The sequence below is a fragment of the Takifugu flavidus genome, unplaced genomic scaffold (genome assembly GCF_003711565.1).
Source record: "Takifugu flavidus isolate HTHZ2018 unplaced genomic scaffold, ASM371156v2 ctg178, whole genome shotgun sequence".
Classification (NCBI taxonomy): domain Eukaryota; kingdom Metazoa; phylum Chordata; class Actinopteri; order Tetraodontiformes; family Tetraodontidae; genus Takifugu; species Takifugu flavidus.
Window position 1 is genome coordinate 1 of NW_026621878.1, and position 21,554 is coordinate 21,554.

Consider the following 21,554-nt stretch of genomic DNA (forward strand, 5'->3'; position numbering starts at 1 on the left):
GGACCAGGAGGACACGGACGAGGACGACCAGGAGGACACGGACGAGGACGACCATGAGGACATAGAAGCTATCGTCAAAGAAATGTTGGCCTTGAGGACAGTAAGGCAACGGGCGCATGAGCATTTTTTCATATTTCATATTACAACCGTGGTCCAATCAGAAATATCGGGTAGTTTCTGGTACTTTAAGAAGCATAAAATAACATTTTGATGGGGGCGTTAAAACCTCTTCGTCTTTATCCCCCCGACGTCCAGATTTATGACCGATATTATTATTATATTTACATCTGCTAGCGTGGAGACCCGCTTGAGTGCTTTTTCCACCCTTTTAATCGTTAGCAGTCATCAGGTGTGACCTGCCAGGCTCCACCTGGGGGTCCACCTCTGGGCACCGGGCTTCTGTCTCCACCCCCCCCCAGTCAGGCCCCAACGGCGGAACTCAAGCCGGCCGACTGCTTCCCAGTGAGTTCTGCTTATTTTGAATGTTGCGCTCAGATTTTGCTGCGAGCGGCGGCGTCGTATGACGCTGCCGTGATGCTTCCTGTCTTCAGCAGGGTCACGGTTCTCATCAAAGGCAGAGGAGACGCAGACGCCACCAAAACCAGAACAGGTGAAGCACAAAAAATGTGAACAAGGTGTATAAATTACCTGTAAATGCCAATTTCCTGTCATGATCGTCGTAATTAACACAAAAGCCAATCCAGCAATCTGGATAAGCTCATTTCCTTTTATTGGTTAGCAACAGTTTTAAAAAGGAAAAGAAAATGATTATATATGTGTGTCTTTAGGTGTGAAGGACCAGGGTCAGGGAGCAGGAACCAAGAGAGACCTGGTGACTGGAGATGTTTTCTCTCTGACAGGTGATCATAGCGTCTCCCCTGAGACTCCATGCTAACCCTGACCCTGACCCTGACCCTGACCCTGACTCTGACTCTGACTCTGACTCTGACCTGACCCTGACCCTGACCTGACCGACCCTGACCCTGACTCTGACTCTGACTCTGACTCTGACCCTGACCCTGACCCTGACCCTGACCTGACCCTGACCCTGACTCTGACTCTGACCTGACCCTGACTCTGACTCTGACTCTGACTCTGACCCTGACCCTGACCCTGACCCTGACCCTGACCCTGACCCTGACTCTGACTCTGACCCTGACCTGACTGACCCTGACCCTGACCCTGACTCTGACCCTGACCTGACCCTGACCCTGACCCTGACCCTGACCCTGACCTTGCCTGGTGTTTGTGCCCTTTAATCAGTCCTGAACTCATCACAGAAGACGCTTCTAACTCTCAGCAGGACGATTCTGGTAAGTTTCGTATGTTCAGCAACACATGAGCATTTCCAAACCTGAGGAGGTTCTGTCCAAGGAACCTTTCACAACGTTCTCCAAGTAACAATGTCTGGCTGGTACTGGCGGGTGGGGGGGTGGGGGGGGTTAAGATTCTACTGCTGCTCTAGATGGGTTAACCCTAACCCAGAGGGGGGTTGGCAGCAGAACTACGCAACACACATCCGACCGTTCCAACCTCGGTGTTCCAACCTTTGTTGACCTTTAGACGTGGCATTTTATTAGGTTTCTCACGGTTTTTGTCCGGTAATCACTCTCGTGGTGATCTGCGTTCTCAGCAGGATCCTTGCTTTGCAGCTTTGACCGTCTCTGCTCAGGTTGGATGGAAGCATCCATAGAAACGTTCACCAGGAACCCGGGACAGCCTACGTCACTTTAAAATGGAACAATATTTTACTGAGCAGGTGTATTTTGTGTTGGTTTATAGGTGGCGTTGCGATGATCAGACCTTCGGTACCAAAGAGGGAGGAGAAGCGCTTGTTAAAGACAAGCCTGGCCTCGGAGGGATAAACCCCAACGCATCCCGGATGAACCGTTAAATAAAAATGGGAACATTTCTTCTGTAAATATGAGAACCGCTCTGCTGTTAGCATATCTGCTGCCCTGAAATTGACTCCTACGCAGTTTCTATGGCAATTATCATCCCCACAACTTTAGAGCGCTTTTTTGTGAGATTATTAAAATGTATATAACCCTCTTATAACGCTCAAATGTGAATAATCACATGAAGAAGAGAGTGGCCAATAGCTTCTGTAAATTTAAAAAAATGTATCGGGACATGTTGGACTCAACCTTAATAAATGAAGACCAATGACACATTTTTAGCTTGAAAGTATCTGTTGCTTTATCATCACCTGTTATTAAGATGAAGGACAGCAAAATGAAGAGAGATCAAATGGCCTGTTTTGATTTGCCATTCTGTGTTTTTATGAGGTGGAAACTTGAAAAGGTTGCCAGAGAAAAACCAAACCACAGAGAGAGGATGGAAGACTGGGTGATTTCTTTAGGAGTAGGTCTGTAGGACGTCTTCAATCCAGTAGAGGAATTCACAGACTTTAACGTAGACTGCAGGATACTCGGGAAGGGCACATCCCTGCCCCCACGACACCAGTCCTTGGACTTCTCCAAAACACACCAGGGGGCTGCCGGAGTCTCCCTGCCAACAGATGGGATGGGTGTGAGCTGCTGCTACCGAGTCACTCTTTCATTTGCTGTGGAACTCACGTTACAAACGCCTCTGCCTCCATCCATGTATCCAGCACACACCATCCTGCGTGTGATCATGCCTGGATAGGCCTTTTCACAGTCCTCGTCACTCACTGCCGGGACGTCCAAGCACTGCAGACGGTTGGGCATGATGGCTGCAAGAGAGGCGGCCACATTCTTTACAGGGTCCGTTTTCATGGTAGCGTGGTAGCGCAGGTCAGTCAGTGTTGACTAGTAACGGTTCAGAGTATACAAGGAAGAGCAGGCAAATCCTGAAACCTTCACAGGGTTATTGTCTTGTTTTTAGTGACTTCGGACTATGACTGTTCTGAACGATAGCGTATTGATCTGGGTGTGGAGAAATTACTTCTTTTTTCTGAAATTCGATGATTTCACTGCCTGCTACAATTCCAGCTTTAGCCACTTTTCCAGGTTTTAGCTAAAAGTGCGACCCAGAAAGTTGCCTGTGTGTAATGAGAATGAGTTGTTGTTAGCAACGCACCGTCGCCACTACTGGCGGTGTTACCCCAGCCAGACACAGAGCAGGGCATGCCCCCGTAGGGACACCCTGTGGGCAGAGAGATGGGTGCCACTGACTCTGTCACCTCCACTGGGTGGAAAAGCTTTATCAGCATGATGTCATGGTCCAGAGTCTGGTAGTCGTAGCTATAAAGTGAGAAATATCAGTAAAAGCTTTTAATCACACATTCGCTACTTTTGCACTACCGAGTCAATAAATCTGTTATTTGTAAAATAATGCAAACACAGGAATTGGAATATTTCTGCTCACTCGGGATGCCAGATGATGGTGTCAGTTTTCATGAGCTGCTCGGTGCCCTCAAACACACGCACGTCGTGTTCTCCCAGCATGACCTGCATGGCGTAGGGGCTAACAGAAGAGGTCGACGAATTAGACACGACATTTCCCACGACAGAGGGCGCAGGGTTAAATGAGGCATGACAACATGTTCAACCTTGTACTTACTTGTACCAACAGTGAGCTACAGACAGCACCCACTGTTTGTTGATGAGCACCCCCCCACAGAAGTGGTAGCCATAGTTGAGGGAAGCCATGTATGGCCGAGAGTGAGGCTCGCACTCCTGTCCGCCAATGATTCTGCCATCTTCACGTGGAACTGCCGCTGTAACACACACGCACACACACACACGCACGCGCACGCACACACACATGCGCTCAGAGGTTGAGTAAGATTTGCGTTTACAATCGTGACATTTGTGAGCACGTTTGTCTGTCTTATGAGTCTTTACCAGCAGCTCCAACCATCAGCAGCAGAGCCAGCAGTCTCATGGTGTCAGGTTACCGATCAGAGGACATCTGGTAGCGCCGCAGCTCATATTTATACTCCACCACCCCGACTGTGCACTTCACCCTCCCTTCCCATTAACCTGTTTTCGTTGCCCCCTGTTGTTACCTGTTGGTGACAGCTGTTAACCCAACTCGGTTATCTTGCTATGTTTACCCACTTCTGTCCGCTGCGGCGCTCTCGCTGTGTTTATGTCACCTGTGCACCTCACTGACTAACGGGAATCAAGGTCTCCACAGGTTTAACACCTGTTGATGCTCACTGTGTTGGCCGCCTGCAACGGGCAAACCGTGAGCCAAAGACGTGAGAAAGAAATCACCTGTGGGCTCAAACAGAATCCAAATAATGATTTCATGATAAATTACAAAACTTTCATTTGTCCTGTGAAAAAGACCAGAACACCAAACAGTTCACAAGGCCAGGAACAAACACTAGATAAGAATATGTTTGAGGTCAAGGGTTGGGCCAGGACGGGTGGATTGGTAGATGTTTGTGGCGCTATGGACAGGGGGCGGGCGCACGGAAAGAGGAATCACGATATAAACGCAGCGAGTGACAGGTGTTTCTTGTCCAGTCTGGTCGGAGGAAGGTTGAAGTCAAGATGATTGGCCTGGTGTTACTCACAGTCCTGGGAGCCGCAGGTAGCGTCCAACGGCTGCACGACTTTATTGACGCTCAGATATGTGTGAGATAGAACCCAATCCAAATAATGTGATGAACACGTCATTTTTGTCCAATCACAGCTGCAGCCCCTACGGATGACAGGATCGTGGGTGGCTACGAGTGTGCAGCCCACTCCCAACCCTGGCAGGTGTCCATCAACATTGGCTACCACTACTGTGGCGGTTCTCTCATCAATGACCAGTGGATCATCTCTGCTGCTCACTGCTGGCAAAAGTTTGGATCCTTTCTTGTGTTCTTCTCTGCATCCTGCCTGAATTCCTGATACCATGGTCATTGTGCTCCTTGTCTGTGCTGTAGCCCTTATACACAGATTGCCATCTTAGGCGACCACCACATCTGGATGCACGAGGGCACCGAGCAGTACATGTCGGTGGACGCCATTTACTGGCACCAGAGTTACGACTACACGACCTTGGACTATGACATCATGCTGCTGAAGCTGGCACACCCCGTCACGCAGAACCAATATGTCAAGCCTGTCGCCCTGCCCAAAGCCTGCCCAGAAGCTGGAGACAAGTGCACCGTGTCAGGATGGGGGAACATTTACTCTGATGAGGGTGAGAAGTTCCAGAGATTTCCAAATCTGACTCATCCTCACCGAGTCATAGCTCCAACTCAAAACCTTAATCAGACGTTGGGATGAGATATGCTTTTATGGCCTAGGCTTTGATGTTCACAGAGCATGATGTCACGCTTTACAGTGTTCAACCCATTTAACCTCCAATGTGTGGAAGTCCCCATTCTCTCTGACAAGGAGTGTGACAACTCCTACCCTGGCAAGATCACCGAGCGCATGGTGTGTGCCGGATACCTAGAGGGAGGTAAAGACGCTTGTCAGGTATCAAAACAAAATCGGTCTTCACACATCAAAGAAAGCACAGAACCTGTAGAACAGCTTTGAACTCTTTTCTCCTCCCTTGTTCAGGGTGACTCTGGCGGTCCCCTTGTGTGTAACAATGAGTTGCACGGTATCGTCTCCTGGGGCCAGGGCTGTGCCCAGCCTAACTACCCTGGAGTTTACACCAAGGTGTGCTCTCTTCTGCCTTGGATCCAAGATGTTCTGTCAAGATATAGCTAGACCGGACTGCATGAAGGCGGGGGAGCAGCAGAAGGGGTTTCAAGTGAATGTGACAAAGAGAAAAGAAGATGTGATGTGGGAGCGTCCGTCAAAAGGGAGGAGATGTGTTTTAGTCCTAGTGCAACCAATAAAAACTGAATTTTGTGCATCACACCAGATCCGTGTTTTTATTTAGATTGGCAGTAACAGAAGCCACAGATTTGACTTCTTAGGTGTTTGATCTTCCCGGAGAACATTTCTGAAGAGCACAGATGTGCCAATAACCCATTTAAATTGAGAATTGAATTCCCACCTTATTTGTTTAGAGCAGAGGTGTCAAACTCAAATCCCCAGTGGGCCAAAATTCAAAACTGGAACAAAGTCACAGGCCAACACTGAGATTTATTGAAAAAGAATCTTCCTCCAGCTACAACAGGGAACCTTTTGATATGGACCCAAACTAGTTTTGCTCAACAACTGAACATGGAACAAGCAAAGCTTAACACAATAAAATATATGATTTATTACTGCACACATGCAAAATCGAAATTCAAATTAAAAAAACACATCACTGGCATTCATTTCTTCTCTTTTAAATTTCAACAGGAATCGTTTTCCATTGTAAGTTAATGTAAGGCCTTTTCATCTACGTTTGGCACCTTTGAGTCATTTCCAGGTGCTTGTGCTTGTCTTGGTGTTGTGTTTTATAGTGTCATCTGTTGTTGTTCTCCTTGTGATGCACATTGGCTCCACATACAAGACAGACAGGTCCGTCTTTTACACATTCAAACAGATATTCTGCCTCCTACCTGTTCAGAAAGGTCCTATTTTCTGCCTTTCCTTTAATCATTTTTTACAGGGGTAGTGCGGTGCCAGAATTAGCATTAGCATATAAGGACGCTGTGACTACTTCCTCTCTCTTGGTGGTTGGCAAGCCACAAATTGGCACATTACCACCACCAAATGATGTGGAGTGTTGATTTTCACACCAAAACACCAGCAGAGCATTCTGGTACTTGTAGTATTAGCACATGCGCTTTAAGCGATTATACCAGCGGGCCTGCTCTAATAGTCAGTTGGTATGGCTGCGCGGGCCAAATATTATTACATTGCGGGCCAAATTTGGCCCACGGGCTAGAGTTTGACACCTATGGTTTAGAGAGATACAGTCTTATCATTCAATCAAGGAGTCTTCTCGTCGTTGTCCTCACTTATCTGCAGCTGTATTTATACATCAGTTTGCTACGGTTGTGCCTTGAAGGGTTGGCGTGCACGTTATAATCTGTTTTCACTCCAAACTCATCCAGTAATGAAGCTGCTTAATGCTAAAACTTTTCAGCGTAGCGTCTTTATTAAAGCGCCACTGTCAGCACGTGTATACTAGCCTATATACATTTGACGCTGACCAACTAACTAACAAGTAGATAATAAAGAAAACAGAATCTTGAAAAAATTCAGTCTGGAATGAGCTGAAAAATGAAATGCAACTAACCCTTAACCTAACCCTAACCCTAACCCTTAACCTAATGCTAACCCTTAACCTAACCCTAACCCTTAAACCAACCCTAACCCTTAGCCTAACCCTAACCCTTAACCTAACCCTAACCCTTAACCTAACCGTAACACTAACCCTAACACGAACCCTAACCCTAGTTTAACCCTAACCCTGACCCTAACATTAACCCCTAACCCTTAACTTAACCTAGCCCTAGTTTAACCCTAACACTAACCCTTAACCTAACCCAACCCTAACCCTAACCTAACCCTTAACCTAACCCTAACCCTTAACCTAACCCTAACCCTTAACCTAACCGTAACACTAACCCTAACACGAACCCTAGCCCTAGTTTAACCCTAACCCTAACCTAACACTAACCCTTAACCTAACCTAACCCTAACACTAACCCAACCCTAACCCTTTAACCCAACCCTAACCTAACCCTAACCCAACCCTAACCTAACCTAACCCTAACCCTTAAACCAACCCTAACCCTAACCCTAACCTAACCCTAACCCTAACCCCAACCCTAACCCTAACCCTAACCCAACCATAACCCTACCCTAACCCTAACCCTTAACCTAACCCTAACACTAACCCTAGTTTAACCCTAACCCTGACCCTAACATTAACCCCTAACCCCAACCCTAACCCTAACCCCAACCCTAACCCTAACCTAACCCTAACCCTAACCCAACCTAACCCTAACCCTAACCCAACCCTAACCCTAACCCAACCCTAACCCAACCTAACCCTAACCCTAACCCCAACCCTAACCCAACCCTAACCAGGATTGTGTAGCCACGTCTGTAAGCGCTGCCCAGAATGTTTCAGCTTTGTGGAAACCTCCTCCTGGACCTGGATTAGGGCATCAGTCAGCTCCTGGACACTGTGTATTGATACAGGATGGACAATAGGCGGTTGGTTAGTTTAGTCAAATCTGCTCAAAAAACATTTTTGAAAAGAAAAACAACTTCTCCCAAATGGGTTTAATGTTTCAATTGGACAAAGCAGAATTAAACCATATTAACCTGCTGAGATGAAACGGAGAGAAACATCGATGATGAGGGACACATGGGACATGAACAGAGACCAAAGAGGTTTTATTATATTCATGGACTGTTGTCAGAATATCAGAATGCTGACCGTATTAAAACCAACTGATAAAGCCGTTGTCTTAACCCCTTATTTAAGGGTAAATAATTCAAAATAAATGGGTAATAATTCATCACTTCAGCACTCATTTTTCTTCATGTTCATGTTGTGTTTGATGTCTTAGAGACTATAATCTTGGAAATGGTCTGAAAACCTAAACTAGACCTTAGAGTCTGTTCTCTGACACAGTTTCACAACAGAGATTATGATGAATTTCTTTATTTTTCATATGGTCCAGTGCACAAGATGGAACATGAAGAGCAACATCTGGTATTGAGCTGCTTCACTGGATGTGAAGGATCACCTAGTAGCTGGCCATGGTGGACTCCAGCCAGTCATTGAAGAGGCAGACCTGAAGGTGCAAAGGAAAGGTGTTAGGACCGTCCACGTGGACACAGCTTTAGTTCAGCGTGCTACAATGATGACCTTGGCATAGACACCAGGGTGGTCCCTCTCAGCACATCCATAGCCCCAGGACACAATCCCCTGCAGCTCATTGTTGCACACGACGGGGCCGCCAGAGTCACCCTGACAGAGAGTGGAAAGTGTGAGACCAAATAAACTCAGCAAGCATTACACACAGTTCTCACTCCCCCTTGGGTCTTCGGCTGCATACCTGGCAAGAGTCCTTGCCTCCCTCCAGGTAACCAGCGCAGAACATGGCATCAGTGATCATGCCTGGGTAGGAGTTCTCACAGTCCCTGTCGGACAGGATGGGGATGTTCAGGCACTGCAGCTTGTTCCTGTCAGCAGCTGGTGATCAACAGGGAGAGCCACAGATTTTAGAAGGAACATTCACACCGTTTCTGTATGAAGAGCTGGGGCAGAGATGAATGCAAGAGGTTTGAACTCACTGGAGCTCATGGTGTTGCCCCAGCCAGAGACTTTGCACATGGTGCCGGCGGCGGCACAGCTGGAGGGCAGAGCCACGGGCTGCACGTACTGGTTGAGGGTGGCAGGCTTGCTCAGCTTGATCAGCATGATGTCGTTGTCAATGTTGTAGGAGCTGTAGTTTGGGTGGCGGATGACACGAGAGGAGGAGATGAACTGCTCCGAGCCCTCGTTGACCCTGATGTTGTGCTCGCCAAGACGCACTTCAACACGTCTGTACGGACAAAGGAAGCAGCAGCTCAGTTTCCTGAACATCTCGGCATCGTGGAAAACTTTCAAGAATCTCAAGGAGTCACATACGACTTGTAGCAGTGAGCTGCAGACACCACCCAGTTCTCATTGACCAGGGAGCCTCCGCAGAAGTGGTACCCAGAGTTCAGAGACACCTGGTGAGGCTGGGAGTAGGGCGTGCACTCATACCCTCCGACGATCTTGTCGTCCTCCGTGGCAACTGAAACAAAGCGTTGGGCACAAATGAGCAGACAGAAGGTAAGACTCCAGTATTTGCTCAACTATGGAGAATATTTCACGTCAGTGTTCCCAGATGCAGTTAATCTGTTCCCAATAAAGTTCAGAGGAAGGAAAGAGATGGAGTTCAGACTCACAAGCAGCTCCGATGAGCAGAAGAAAGACCAGAGACCTCATGGTTGCTGTGGGATCCTGTCCATGTAGACCTCAGGAGCTGCTTTATATCTGCAGGCAGGAGCGCCGCCCAAGGCTACCGCTGTCCCCATTGGCCCGCCAGGAACCAGTCACCGTGCTGGGAACATGGCAGCAGGTGCTTTATTTCCACAGACAGAGATAAAAATAAAAAAATACATTCCCTAAAGTTTTACAGAATATTGCAAATTCAATACCAAAATACTGTTTTGTGCATTAATAGTTTTCTCAATATATAATTAAATCCCACATACTCTAATTGTAAAGTACACAACAAACAGAGTGTGTGTGTGTTTGTGTGTGTGTCTATGTTAATGTAATTATAGAATTTTATTAAACTAAATAGATCAAATTGATTATATAATCCAAAAAACACAACCTGAGCTTGGAAACATGGAAAACCACAAAGTGTTAAATCAATTTCTAATGACATCAATGACAAATTTAAAAATATTGAGCGAGGGTTGTGTGTGCGAGACCACCTGCTGTGTTTCTCAGGGCAGACTTTTATAGTGGAGGCATGTTCCTCATAAAGGTCCGTTTAAAAAGGACTGCATTTGAACAGGGTTTACAGCAAAGCCAGCGCTCTGGGTCGAATGTTCTGTCTTGGTTTTGCTAGACTGTCATCATCATCACCATCATCACCATCATCACCATCATCACCATCATCATCATCACCATCATCACCATCATCATCATCACCATCATCATCTCCACCATCATCGTAGGACTGGTCCTAGAAGCGATTCCAGGTAAGTGTGAGAGAGGAGAGAAGATTTGGTGTTGAACGATGAACCATGGAGTGTGATGAAGGTGGTTCAGGCTCATAGCTGATATGAGGTTCAAGCAGGAACCGAGATGCTCTCATTTAGAGCAGAAATGATGAAAACCAGCTGTGTTCGCTTTTCTCAGCAGATCCAGTGGCTGTGGTAATCTCGTGATCTTTTCTATCTCTCAGAAAGGTGATCCACACGTGTGGTGGTGCCCACCTTCACCACTGTAACACCCTCTACTGGGTCCTGTGTTGGGGTCCAGGGTTGTGCCTGCTTTGTCCTGCAGGGGGCGCTGTGGAGCTCAATTGGCGACAGCTGGCACTGCAGGCAGGCGCACCTGTAGGCAATTTACATCCTGCCGCCTACTTAAGGTGGGTGCGTCTGCCCATCAGTGCCAGAGTGTTGGTTTGGTTGGTTTTCCCTTGTTGTGTGTTGGTTTGGTTGTTTTCCCTTGTGTGTTGGTTTGGTTGGTTTTCCCTTGTGTGTTGGTTTAGTTGGTTTTCCCTTGTGTGTTGGTTTGGTTGGTTTCCCTTGTTGTGTGTTGGTTTGGTTGGTTTTCCCTTGTTGTGTGTTGGTTTGGTTGGTTTCCCTTGTTGTGTGTTGGTTTGGTTGGTTTTCCCTTGTTGTGTGTTGGTTTGGTTGGTTTTCCCTTGCCAGTGTGTGGTGGGTTTGCCTCTGTTCCCGAGTTCTCTCTGCAGTCCTGGAGGACTGCCTTTGTCTTCCTTGTGTTGTCCCTTGTCCCCCTTTCCTGTAAATAAAACCCTTTGACCCTCTTACCACCGTGTCCTGGCCTGCTCTGGGGTTCTGTTGAAACCCACAAACCGTAACACCCTAACCTCTAAAGACATCCCAAACGCTGCTATGAGCCTGCTGACCCTGGGACTATGTGCTCACTGGTCTTGTCTCTCTCCATTTGACAAACTTGGCTTTTAGCCTTGATTTTAAAATGCTATTGCTAACCCTCAGAGCACTTCATGGCTTGTCCCCAGTCACTTGTCTGACCTCCTGTCCCCACAGGTGCCTACTCTCCACCTGAGATGGTCCGGTTTCGGCTTCCTACGGTTCCACCTTCCCACCTCACGAGACCGGGTGGTCGAGCATTTGCTGCCACCTCGGCTCTGGAACCACCGACCTAAAATGTGTCCATGAACATGGAAGATCCTCTAAAAAACGATCTCTGGCTTTTTCTTACGTTTCCTCCAGGTTTAAGTACTGAAGCATCCACGATTTTTGCTTTTTTGCATTATTCTGTTCTCTAATTTGTATTTTGTTCTTGAATTACATTTTCATTGTTTTATGAGTCATATGGAAAATACTTTTTAACATTATTTCATAATGGCTCATACAAATGAATGCATTGTTATGAATTTTGATGAGGATGAACAACACTGTCGTGAACAGTTCTGTAAAAAACAGCAACAATCAGAATAAGAAGCATGATGCTAATGGTTAGCCTACCCAGTGAGGACCTTCCTGACCACTGAAAGCACATAAATTAGGGTATTGATAGAAAAGAACTCATACAAAAATCTTACAATTAATTCAGATTTTTCAAGTGTTTTCAAATTTTCTTGTATTTCATCTAGTTGAGCTGTAAACAAGAATAGCAAATAAAAATAGTTATATTTTCTTGATCATTTAAATATCATGTTTGCAGTAAAGAGGAACTAGATGTTTTTGATGCAAACAACCCGAAGCTGGTTTATTTTCAGTGTAATGTGTAACATCTGGATGACTAACTGTTACATTTTACCAGCCTGGACATCAACATGCATGGTTCTGTTTCTGTGTTGGGTCACGTTCTCTCACCTCTCGTCGCTTCTACCCACTTCTCAGTGTAGTGGCCTCACAAACCAAAGCCAAGGCGTTAACAGCACCAACACTCGGCTGGTTAACGAGTCACTTAGAAGGAGATTCCAACTCTAAAAATCAGCCTGTCAGTTGTTGTGAACGCAGGGAAGAAATGATTGATGGCGTGGCGCACTGGCCTAAACACTGGCGCCGTGAATGGGAAGCTGCAGTTGTCGCTCATCTTCTCTATATTTTAGCATCTCGTGCTGCTCGCGGTGGTTGGGACCAGCTGGCCTCCTGGAAAACTCGCCGCCCTCCGTTCTGTTGGGCCACGTGGTTCCAGACAGACGTCTGACATCACTCTCTCATGCAACAGGTCCTCAAATGACAACATTTAGGTTTTTTTTAAATTGGTCTGATAAAATTGGACTAAACCTGAACTGAATGTTGAACTCTGACCTGAAAGTGTTGGGGTTGGGTTCCAACCTTTCAATTTGGTCATTTAAGTTCTGCTTTAAACTAAAAAGTCATGAAAACCTAAACTAGACCTTAGAGTCTGTTCTCTGACACAGTTTCACAACAGAGATTATGATGAATTTCTTTATTTTTCATATGGTCCAGTGCACAGGATGGAACATGAAGAGCAACATCTGGTATTGAGCTGCTTCACTGGATGTGAAGGATCACCTAGTAGCTGGCCATGGTGGACTCCAGCCAGTCATTGAAGAGGCAGACCTGAAGGTGCAAAGGAAAGGTGTTAGGACCGTCCACGTGGACACAGCTTTAGTTCAGCGTGCTACAATGATGACCTTGGCATAGACACCAGGGTGGTCCCTCTCAGCACATCCATAGCCCCAGGACACAATCCCCTGCAGCTCATTGTTGCACACGACGGGGCCGCCAGAGTCACCCTGACAGAGAGTGGAAAGTGTGAGACCAAATAAACTCAGCAAGCATTACACACAGTTCTCACTCCCCCTTGGGTCTTCGGCTGCATACCTGGCAAGAGTCCTTGCCTCCCTCCAGGTAACCAGCGCAGAACATGGCATCAGTGATCATGCCTGGGTAGGAGTTCTCACAGTCCCTGTCGGACAGGATGGGGATGTTCAGGCACTGCAGCTTGTTCCTGTCAGCAGCTGGTGATCAACAGGGAGAGCCACAGATTTTAGAAGGAACATTCACACCGTTTCTGTATGAAGAGCTGGGGCAGAGATGAATGCAAGAGGTTTGAACTCACTGGAGCTCATGGTGTTGCCCCAGCCAGAGACTTTGCACATGGTGCCGGCGGCGGCACAGCTGGAGGGCAGAGCCACGGGCTGCACGTACTGGTTGAGGGTGGCAGGCTTGCTCAGCTTGATCAGCATGATGTCGTTGTCAATGTTGTAGGAGCTGTAGTTTGGGTGGCGGATGACACGAGAGGAGGAGATGAACTGCTCCGAGCCCTCGTTGACCCTGATGTTGTGCTCGCCAAGACGCACTTCAACACGTCTGTACGGACAAAGGAAGCAGCAGCTCAGTTTCCTGAACATCTCGGCATCGTGGAAAACTTTCAAGAATCTCAAGGAGTCACATACGACTTGTAGCAGTGAGCTGCAGACACCACCCAGTTCTCATTGACCAGGGAGCCTCCGCAGAAGTGGTACCCAGAGTTCAGAGACACCTGGTGAGGCTGGGAGTAGGGCGTGCACTCATACCCTCCGACGATCTTGTCGTCCTCCGTGGCAACTGAAACAAAGCGTTGGGCACAAATGAGCAGACAGAAGGTAAGACTCCAGTATTTGCTCAACTATGGAGAATATTTCACGTCAGTGTTCCCAGATGCAGTTAATCTGTTCCCAATAAAGTTCAGAGGAAGGAAAGAGATGGAGTTCAGACTCACAAGCAGCTCCGATGAGCAGAAGAAAGACCAGAGACCTCATGGTTGCTGTGGGATCCTGTCCATGTAGACCTCAGGAGCTGCTTTATATCTGCAGGCAGGAGCGCCGCCCAAGGCTACCGCTGTCCCCATTGGCCCGCCAGGAACCAGTCACCGTGCTGGGAACATGGCAGCAGGTGCGTTATTTCCAGTTATTCTGAGAATGTAGATTTAAAATAAATAATTTATAATAAATAAATAAAGGTTCATTTGGAAGAGCAATTATATATTGTGGAATTTGCAAGCAATATCTAATTCTGTCCTGTCTTACTGCAACATTTACACAGGATTTTTTTATTCCTGTGTTTTCGGTGCATAATTAAAATTAAGCATTAAATATAATGAAAGTATACTTAAAATAAAAAAGCATGTATTAGTAAAATAAAAACCAAACTCCATTCCAAACATCAGCTGACGTCTTCTCTTTAAAGGCACCCTGAGCTTGGAGGGATGGAAAATCCTGTAAACACTAATTATATTTGATGACTAATGACACATTTGAAAATTGAGCAAAAGTTCTTTTGTGGGACCAGAGTTCTTTAGAACTCAGGTCGGTCTCATGAGCCTTCAGAGACGGACCCACAGCAGAGGTTCATTTACAGGCCGAGTGGAAAGAAGGAATTACTCGTTTTATCTTTGATATCAACACTTGTTTGTGCGCTCGTGTTTATCCATTCAGATTGTTCAGGTTCCCAATTCACAGCCAGGTTGTGTCTCAGCTGTGAGCTTCTCATGGGCAGATCAAAGAAAAACAACATTTGAACCACTGATATCATCATTTTAACGACCAACAATTAACAAAATGACCCATTGTTTATATTTGAAACAAAGCTATGTCTGCTAAATACATGAGTGAAAAGGTGCAATATGAGTATTCATTTGCTGTTACCGGGGCAACTGTTGCTGTGCCACACTGGCCAAACCAGCTGATCCTGGCGGAGGCCCAACACACCTGTGGAAGCACCTCGACTTTGGGTCAATTTTCCTGTCAGTACAAATGCTGAAGATGTTGATTCTGGTGGGAGAACGTCTGTAGAAATCAGTGATGTTAAATGCATTTCTAAGACCTCTTCCACTGACCCCCCTCCCAGGTGGACCCTGTCCTCCTTTGAGGAGCTAAAGGGTTCCTGGAACACGTTGCAAGTGTGTTTCTGATAACAGTTTCTGAAAACTCAGGCCAACAGAGGGGAAGAGCGGCGCTAACTGGGAAGCATCCAGGTGATGGTGGGTCACGTTACCTGGAGCCTCTGTCAGGTGAGAAGGTTGGAGCCGCTCATCGTATCCTGGACGTGGAGCGCTGTGAGTGGTCCGTGGGTATTATGGGTATTAATCCAACGTTGTGTTTACAGCAATACCTCCCATTCACCCTCTGACCTGATTCCCGTTAGTTCCAATGGACCCAACACCCCAGGACATATTCATGTGATGTTTTGCAGAGTATAACTGAATGTGAAGGAGTTTAGAAGCTAGCGTGCAGATATAACGTGCACCAGACGCAGCAGCAGAACCTTCAGCACTCACACTCCAGCGGTTGTGGACTTGGCTGCAGCGTTACATAAACATCTTCTCCTCCTTGATCTACTCGTCCTCCCTGGTCCCCAACACCTGCAGCTGCTTCCTGTCTCCTCACGTCCTCACAGAGGCTCCAGCTCCACCTCCTACATGCATCTGACCCACTTCCACGGTGACCGTGACGCTGGATGGTTCTGCCCAAGATTGATGCTCTAGAATTCACCAGCTCAGAACATGGTGCCATGCACACACACACACACACACACACACACACACACACACACACACACACACACACACACTCACATACACAAACACACTCACACACACACACACACAAACAAACACTCACACACACACACACACACACACACACACAAACACTCACACAAACACACTCACACACACAAACACACACACAAACACACTCACACACCCACAAACACACCCTCACACACACACACTCACACACACACACTCTCACACACACTCACTCACACACACGCGCGCACATGCGCGCGCACACGCGCACACAGACGCACGTAATTTTTTTACGTAATATTTTGAAAGGTCTAATGTGCGTGTGTGTGTGAGAGAGAGTGAGTGTGTGAGTGTGTTTGTGTGTGTGGGTGTGTGAGTAAGTGTGAGTGAGTGTGTTTGAGTGTGTGGGTGTGTGAGTAAGTGTGAGTGAGTTCCGTAAGAACACGCGCACATGTGCGCACACAGGCGCACGTAATATTTTTTAACGTAATATTTTGAAAGGTCTAATGTGCATGTGTGTGTGTGTCTGTGTGAGTGTGAGAGTGAGTGTGAGAGTGAGTGTGAGAGTGAGTGTGCACACACGCGCACATGCGCGTACATTTGCGCACACACGCGCACGTTTTTTAACATAATATTTTGAAAATGCTAATGTGCATGTGTGTCTGTGTGAGTGTGCGAGTGAGTGTGTTTGAGTGTGTGAGTGAATGTGAGTGAGTGAGTTCCGTAAACACACACGCGCACATGCGCGCACACAGTGTGTGTCTGTGTGTGTGTGAGAGTGAGTGAGTGAGTGAGAATGAGAGAGTGAGTGTGAGTGTGTTTGTGTGAGAGTTTGTGAGTGTGAGTGAGAGTGTGTGTGTGTGAGTGTTTGTTTGTGTGTGTGTGTGTGTGTGTGTGTTTGTGTGTGTGAGTGTGTTTGTGTGTGTGTGTGTGAGTGAGTTCCGTGAGCACACTCGCGCGTGTGTGTGTCTGTGTGAGTGAGTGAGTGAGTGAGTGAGTGAGTGAATGAGTGAGTGAGTGAGTGAGTGAGTGAGTGAGTGAGTGAGTGTGTTTGTGTGTGTGGGTGTGTGAGTGAGTGTGAGAATGAGTGAGTAAGTGTGAGTGAGAGAGTTCTGTAAGCACACACGCGCGCACACGCGCACATGTGCGCACACGTATTTTTTAACGTAATGTTTTGAAAGGTCTAATGTGCATGTGTGTCTGTGTGAGTGTGCGAGTGAGTGAGTTTGTGTGTGTGTGTGTGTGAGTAGGTGAGTTCCGTAAGCACGCGCGCGCACACGCGCACACGCGCGCACACGCGCACATGTGCGCACACGTATTTTTTAACGTAATATTTTGAAAGGTCTAATGTGCATTTGTGTGTGTCTGTCTGAGTGTGGGTGTGTGAGTAAGTGAGTGAGAATGAGGTAGTGAGTGTGGGTGTGTGAGTGTGTGAGTGAGTGAGTTCCGTAAGCACACACGCGCACATGCGCGCACATTTGCGCACACACGCGCACATGCGCGCACATTTGCGCACACACGCGCACACACGCGCACATGTTTTTTAACATAATATTTTGAAAGGTCTAACGTGCATGTGTGTGTGTCTGTGTGAGTGTAGGTGTGAATGTGAGTTAGTGAGTTCCGTAAGCACGCACGCGCACATGCGCGCACATTTGCGCACACACGCGCACATGTTTTTTAACATAATATTTTGAAAGGTCTAATGTGCATGTGTGTCTGTGTGAGTGTGTTTGTGTGTGTGGGTGTGTGAATGAGTTCCGTAAGCACACACGCGCACGTGCGCGCGCACACACGCGCCTACGCGCACATACGCGCACACGCACGTAGTTTTTTTAACGTAATATTTTGAAAGGTCTAATGTGCATGTGTGTGTGTCTGTGTGAGTGTGCGAGTGAGTCAGTGTGAGTTTGTGTGAGTGAGTGTGAGAATGAGTGAGTGAGTGTGAGTGAGAGAGTTCCGTAAGCACGCGCGCGCGCGCACACACGCGCACACGCACGTAGTTTTTTTAACGTAATATTTTGAAAGGTCTAATGTGCATGTGTGTGTGTCTGTGTGAGTGTGTTTGTGTGTGGGTGTGTGTGAGTGAGTGAGTGAGTGAGTGAGTGAGTGAGTGTGTTTGTGTGTGTGTGTGTGTGTGGGTGTGTGAGTGAGAGTTTGTGTGAGTGAGTGTGAGTGTGTTTGTGTGTGAGTGTGTTTGTGTGTGAGTGAGAGTTTGTGTGAGTGAGAGTTTGTGTGAGTGAGTGTGAGTGTGTTTGTGTGTGTGAGTGTGAGTGAGTGTGAGTTAGTTCCGTGAGCACACTCGCGTGTGTGTCTGTGTGAGTGTGGGTGTGAGAGTGAGTGAGTGAGTGAGTGAGTGAGTGAGTGAGTGAGTGAGTGAGTGAGTGAGTGAGTGTGTGTGTGAGTGAGTGTGTTTGTGTTTGTGTTTGTGTGTGTGGATGTGTGAGTGAGTATGAGAATGAGTGAGTGAGAGAGTTCCGTAAACACGCGCGCGCGCACGCGCACACACGCGCACATACGCGCACCGCACGTAGTTTTTTTTACGTATTTTGAAAGGTCTAATGTGCATGTGTGGTGTGTGTGTGAGTGAGTGAGTTCATAAGCACATACGCGCACATGCGCGCGCACACGCGCACATGCGCGCACACACGCGCACGTATTTTTTTTACGTAATATTTTGAAAGGTCTAATGTGCATGTGTGTGTGTCTGTCTGAGTGTGGGTGTGTGAGTCAGTGAGTGAGAATGAGGTAGTGAGTGTGGGTGTGAATGTGAGTTAGTGAGTTCCGTAAGCACACACGCGCACATGCGCGCACATTTGCGCACCCACGCGCACATATTTTTTTAACATAATATTTTGAAAGGTCTAATGTGCATGTCTGTCTGTGTGAGTGTGCGAGTGAGTGAGTGTGTTGTTGTGTGTGTGGGGTGTGTGAGTGAGTGAGTTCCGTAAGCACACGCGCGCACACACGCGCACATGCGCGCACACACGCGCACACACGCGCACATATTTTTTTAACGTAATATTTTGAAAGGTGTAATGTGCATGTGTGTGTGTGTCTTTGTGAGAGTGAGTGAGTGTGAGAGTGAGTGTGTTTGTGTGTGAGTGTGTTCTTACGGAACTGACGGGCGGAACTTTTGCTGCACCGTACGTGTTCAAGCCGGACCCATTTAGTGACGGACCTCACATGCCGACGCGCTCCACTCCGCGTTGACCTTAAGTGGAGCTTTGCCAACGTTTAAGTCGCGTTTTTATGATACTTTCACATGATAATTTTCAGCGCCATTCGAAATTTTTTTTGTCTCTAGAAATTGTTCATTTCGTGTGTTTTCGCGGACTCTAGCTGGGCAAAATGCGCCTTACGTTGCAGCTGTTTATCTCTCACGGTCGGGTGGCCCGTAAAATGGGTCTGGGCCCGGAGTCCCGAATCAATATCTTACGGAACATTTTAACAGGACTTGTCCGACATGAGAGGATAGAAACCACGGCGGCCAGAGCCGATGAAGTCCGATTTTACGCCGAAAAGGTAGCGTCGCAGTGAATTCCGCCATCGCCGCGAAGCTTCATTATTTCTTCATTTGGTACCGAACAGAGCCGCTCCAGTCATTTTAGTGACGTTTCTGATTGTTGGAAGAAATCTTTCTTAATTGAATGATCAGTGGTTAGTTGGAGCCTTAATTATTCACTTGTGAGTGTTGTCAGATTGAGTGTCTCAGTCTCACTGACACTGTTGGTTCAGCATCCAAATGTGTAGGAATAAAGGACATTTTATTCCCACCAAAACTGATGCAATGTGTTTTCTGGCCTGGTTTCCTCAGCTGATCGATTATGCTAAAAAGGGAGACACAGATGAGAAGGCAATGAAAATGGCCAGTTTTTGGCTGACGGTGAGTCTCTGCTTCAGCTTGGCTGGTGGAACTTTTAGTTTGTCTACATTTCCATTCGTGATGGGGTGTCGTTGTTCTCATTTGAGTCTGTTTGTATCTCTTCAGGAAAAAGACCTGGTCCCGAAGCTCTTCAAGGTCCTGGCACCGAGGTTCGAGACTCGGGCGAACGGTTACACAAGGATGGCGCGCATCCCCAACAGAGCGAACCTGGACAGGGCCAAGATGGCGGTTCTGGAGTACAAAGGCAACCCCCTCCCTCCACTTTATCCTGTGAAAAAACCAAATGAACTCTGGCTCATCAACCAGCTGCTGAAGGGCTACAGACAGGAGGCAGAACAGTGCAGAGTTTAGTTGGTGCTCGGCACGGGGCCACGACGTGGCTCTCAACCATGGGAGAGTCTAGTTCCTCGTGACAGATAAGATCTGGACTAGTATTAATGTTGGATTGCGTAATGTTTGTCTATAAATATGAGAACCTCCTGCAGAGTCCAGTTCTTCAGACAGTTGAGGGTTGTTTGGAGCAACCGGGTCAACATGTTACAAAATGCCTGAAATCTACTTTAAAACCCTCCATAATCCTAAATGCTGTATTTCCCAAAGGTGCATAACTAGAACACAAAAGAAATGTATTGACCATATACATTAGAACATGTGACATCAGTGGGCGGAGTCAGGATTTGACTCTCCACTTATATAGAGCTACTCTCTATTGGTGGTGTTTTCATTTCTGCCATCGTTGGGAACACAGAATTTAGAATCCTTCAAGGTCAACGATGAGTAAAAATGTATCAGTCTTTAGTGAACTGCTGCTTCACTTTAAACGCAGGTTTATTTACGTGCATTTGAACTGAAGTGTTTGATCCATCAAGAGGAGCCGGAGCAGCTCGTTATGTTTGGCTCGTTATGTCGAGCATTTCCACGATGGTTTGGGCTTTTTTGGGTGCATTTGTTCAGATGCTAACGGCTAAAGGCTAAAGGCCAGCTACGGCACCAGCACAGGAAGGTTAACTCCTCGCCTCTCTTCCGAATGGCGGAAAAGGAAATATTTCCTCTGATGAAGAAAAAGAAATGATTGCTAAAGTGTAAGTTTTCATGTGATGCTGTTCCTGAACGAGTTAGTTCATTTCCTGTGGTTGGTTGAGAAAATATAGCATAAAATATCGATATGATTTCCTTGTCCCATCAAGTAAAGAGAATAAAAGCTAATAATTAGAGACAAACAAAGACATGACCTCTAATAAAAACCATCTTTTATTAATTTGGCAAAAAAAATGTATCTGTACAGCTTATTTAGTCATGTGACACCATTGGAACAGTGATGTGCTCTTTGCTTCTGAGTGGCCTAAACGCTGTGCTCGTTTCTATCATGCACGTGTGTGTCACCCCGCCACGTTCACCAAAGGTGAGTCGATCTGCTCCACTGGCCCCTCAGCGTTTCCATGGCAACCGTAACAACAGGCAACAGCGGACAAAATGGCCGACAGGTCTGATATAAAGCAGACAAAAACAACCCGTCGTCCGAGCAGGTAAAGAGCCGAACGGGCGGATTTGAAGCAAATGTCGATTCAAAGAAGAAAAACAGGTG

General features: G+C 47.0%; 5 protein-coding genes and 1 long non-coding RNA gene across 6 annotated transcripts; 3 read left to right on the plus strand and 3 right to left on the minus strand.

The window, feature by feature from the left end:
- Nucleotides 1-2,173: 2,173 nt before the first annotated feature.
- LOC130519736 (trypsin-like) lies at nt 2,174-3,988 on the minus strand. Its single transcript, XM_057023270.1, has 6 exons — nt 3,831-3,988; nt 3,547-3,703; nt 3,352-3,450; nt 3,064-3,227; nt 2,580-2,716; nt 2,174-2,511 (listed from the first exon to the last, which is right to left on the minus strand). The coding sequence occupies exons 1-6, from the start codon at nt 3,868-3,870 to the stop codon at nt 2,359-2,361; spliced, it is 750 nt and encodes a 249-aa protein (XP_056879250.1). The 5' UTR covers nt 3,871-3,988; the 3' UTR covers nt 2,174-2,358.
- A 381-nt stretch (nt 3,989-4,369) lies between these two features.
- Nucleotides 4,370-5,801, plus strand: LOC130519737 (trypsin-2-like). The gene is made up of 5 exons (XM_057023271.1): nt 4,370-4,527; nt 4,630-4,783; nt 4,868-5,127; nt 5,272-5,408; nt 5,496-5,801. Exons 1-5 carry the CDS (start codon nt 4,488-4,490, stop codon nt 5,646-5,648), a joined length of 744 nt encoding a protein of 247 aa, XP_056879251.1. The 5' UTR covers nt 4,370-4,487; the 3' UTR covers nt 5,649-5,801.
- Nucleotides 5,802-8,483: 2,682 nt separating this feature from the next.
- On the minus strand, nt 8,484-9,930 carry LOC130519738 (trypsin-2). Its single transcript, XM_057023272.1, has 6 exons — nt 9,777-9,930; nt 9,472-9,622; nt 9,135-9,385; nt 8,897-9,033; nt 8,707-8,808; nt 8,484-8,632 (listed from the first exon to the last, which is right to left on the minus strand). Exons 1-6 carry the CDS (start codon nt 9,814-9,816, stop codon nt 8,585-8,587), a joined length of 729 nt encoding a protein of 242 aa, XP_056879252.1. The 5' UTR covers nt 9,817-9,930; the 3' UTR covers nt 8,484-8,584.
- A 330-nt stretch (nt 9,931-10,260) lies between these two features.
- LOC130519741 (uncharacterized) lies at nt 10,261-12,298 on the plus strand. The gene is made up of 3 exons (XR_008948447.1): nt 10,261-10,583; nt 10,790-10,975; nt 11,622-12,298. It is a non-coding gene; the product is annotated as an uncharacterized LOC130519741 (long non-coding RNA).
- Nucleotides 12,299-12,981: 683 nt separating this feature from the next.
- On the minus strand, nt 12,982-14,430 carry LOC130519739 (trypsin-2). Its single transcript, XM_057023274.1, has 6 exons — nt 14,275-14,430; nt 13,970-14,120; nt 13,633-13,883; nt 13,395-13,531; nt 13,205-13,306; nt 12,982-13,130 (listed from the first exon to the last, which is right to left on the minus strand). Exons 1-6 carry the CDS (start codon nt 14,312-14,314, stop codon nt 13,083-13,085), a joined length of 729 nt encoding a protein of 242 aa, XP_056879254.1. The 5' UTR covers nt 14,315-14,430; the 3' UTR covers nt 12,982-13,082.
- Nucleotides 14,431-19,101: 4,671 nt separating this feature from the next.
- Nucleotides 19,102-20,449, plus strand: mrpl17 (mitochondrial ribosomal protein L17). The gene is made up of 3 exons (XM_057023275.1): nt 19,102-19,608; nt 19,901-19,969; nt 20,075-20,449. Exons 1-3 carry the CDS (start codon nt 19,435-19,437, stop codon nt 20,318-20,320), a joined length of 489 nt encoding a protein of 162 aa, XP_056879255.1. The 5' UTR covers nt 19,102-19,434; the 3' UTR covers nt 20,321-20,449.
- Nucleotides 20,450-21,554: the final 1,105 nt, after the last annotated feature.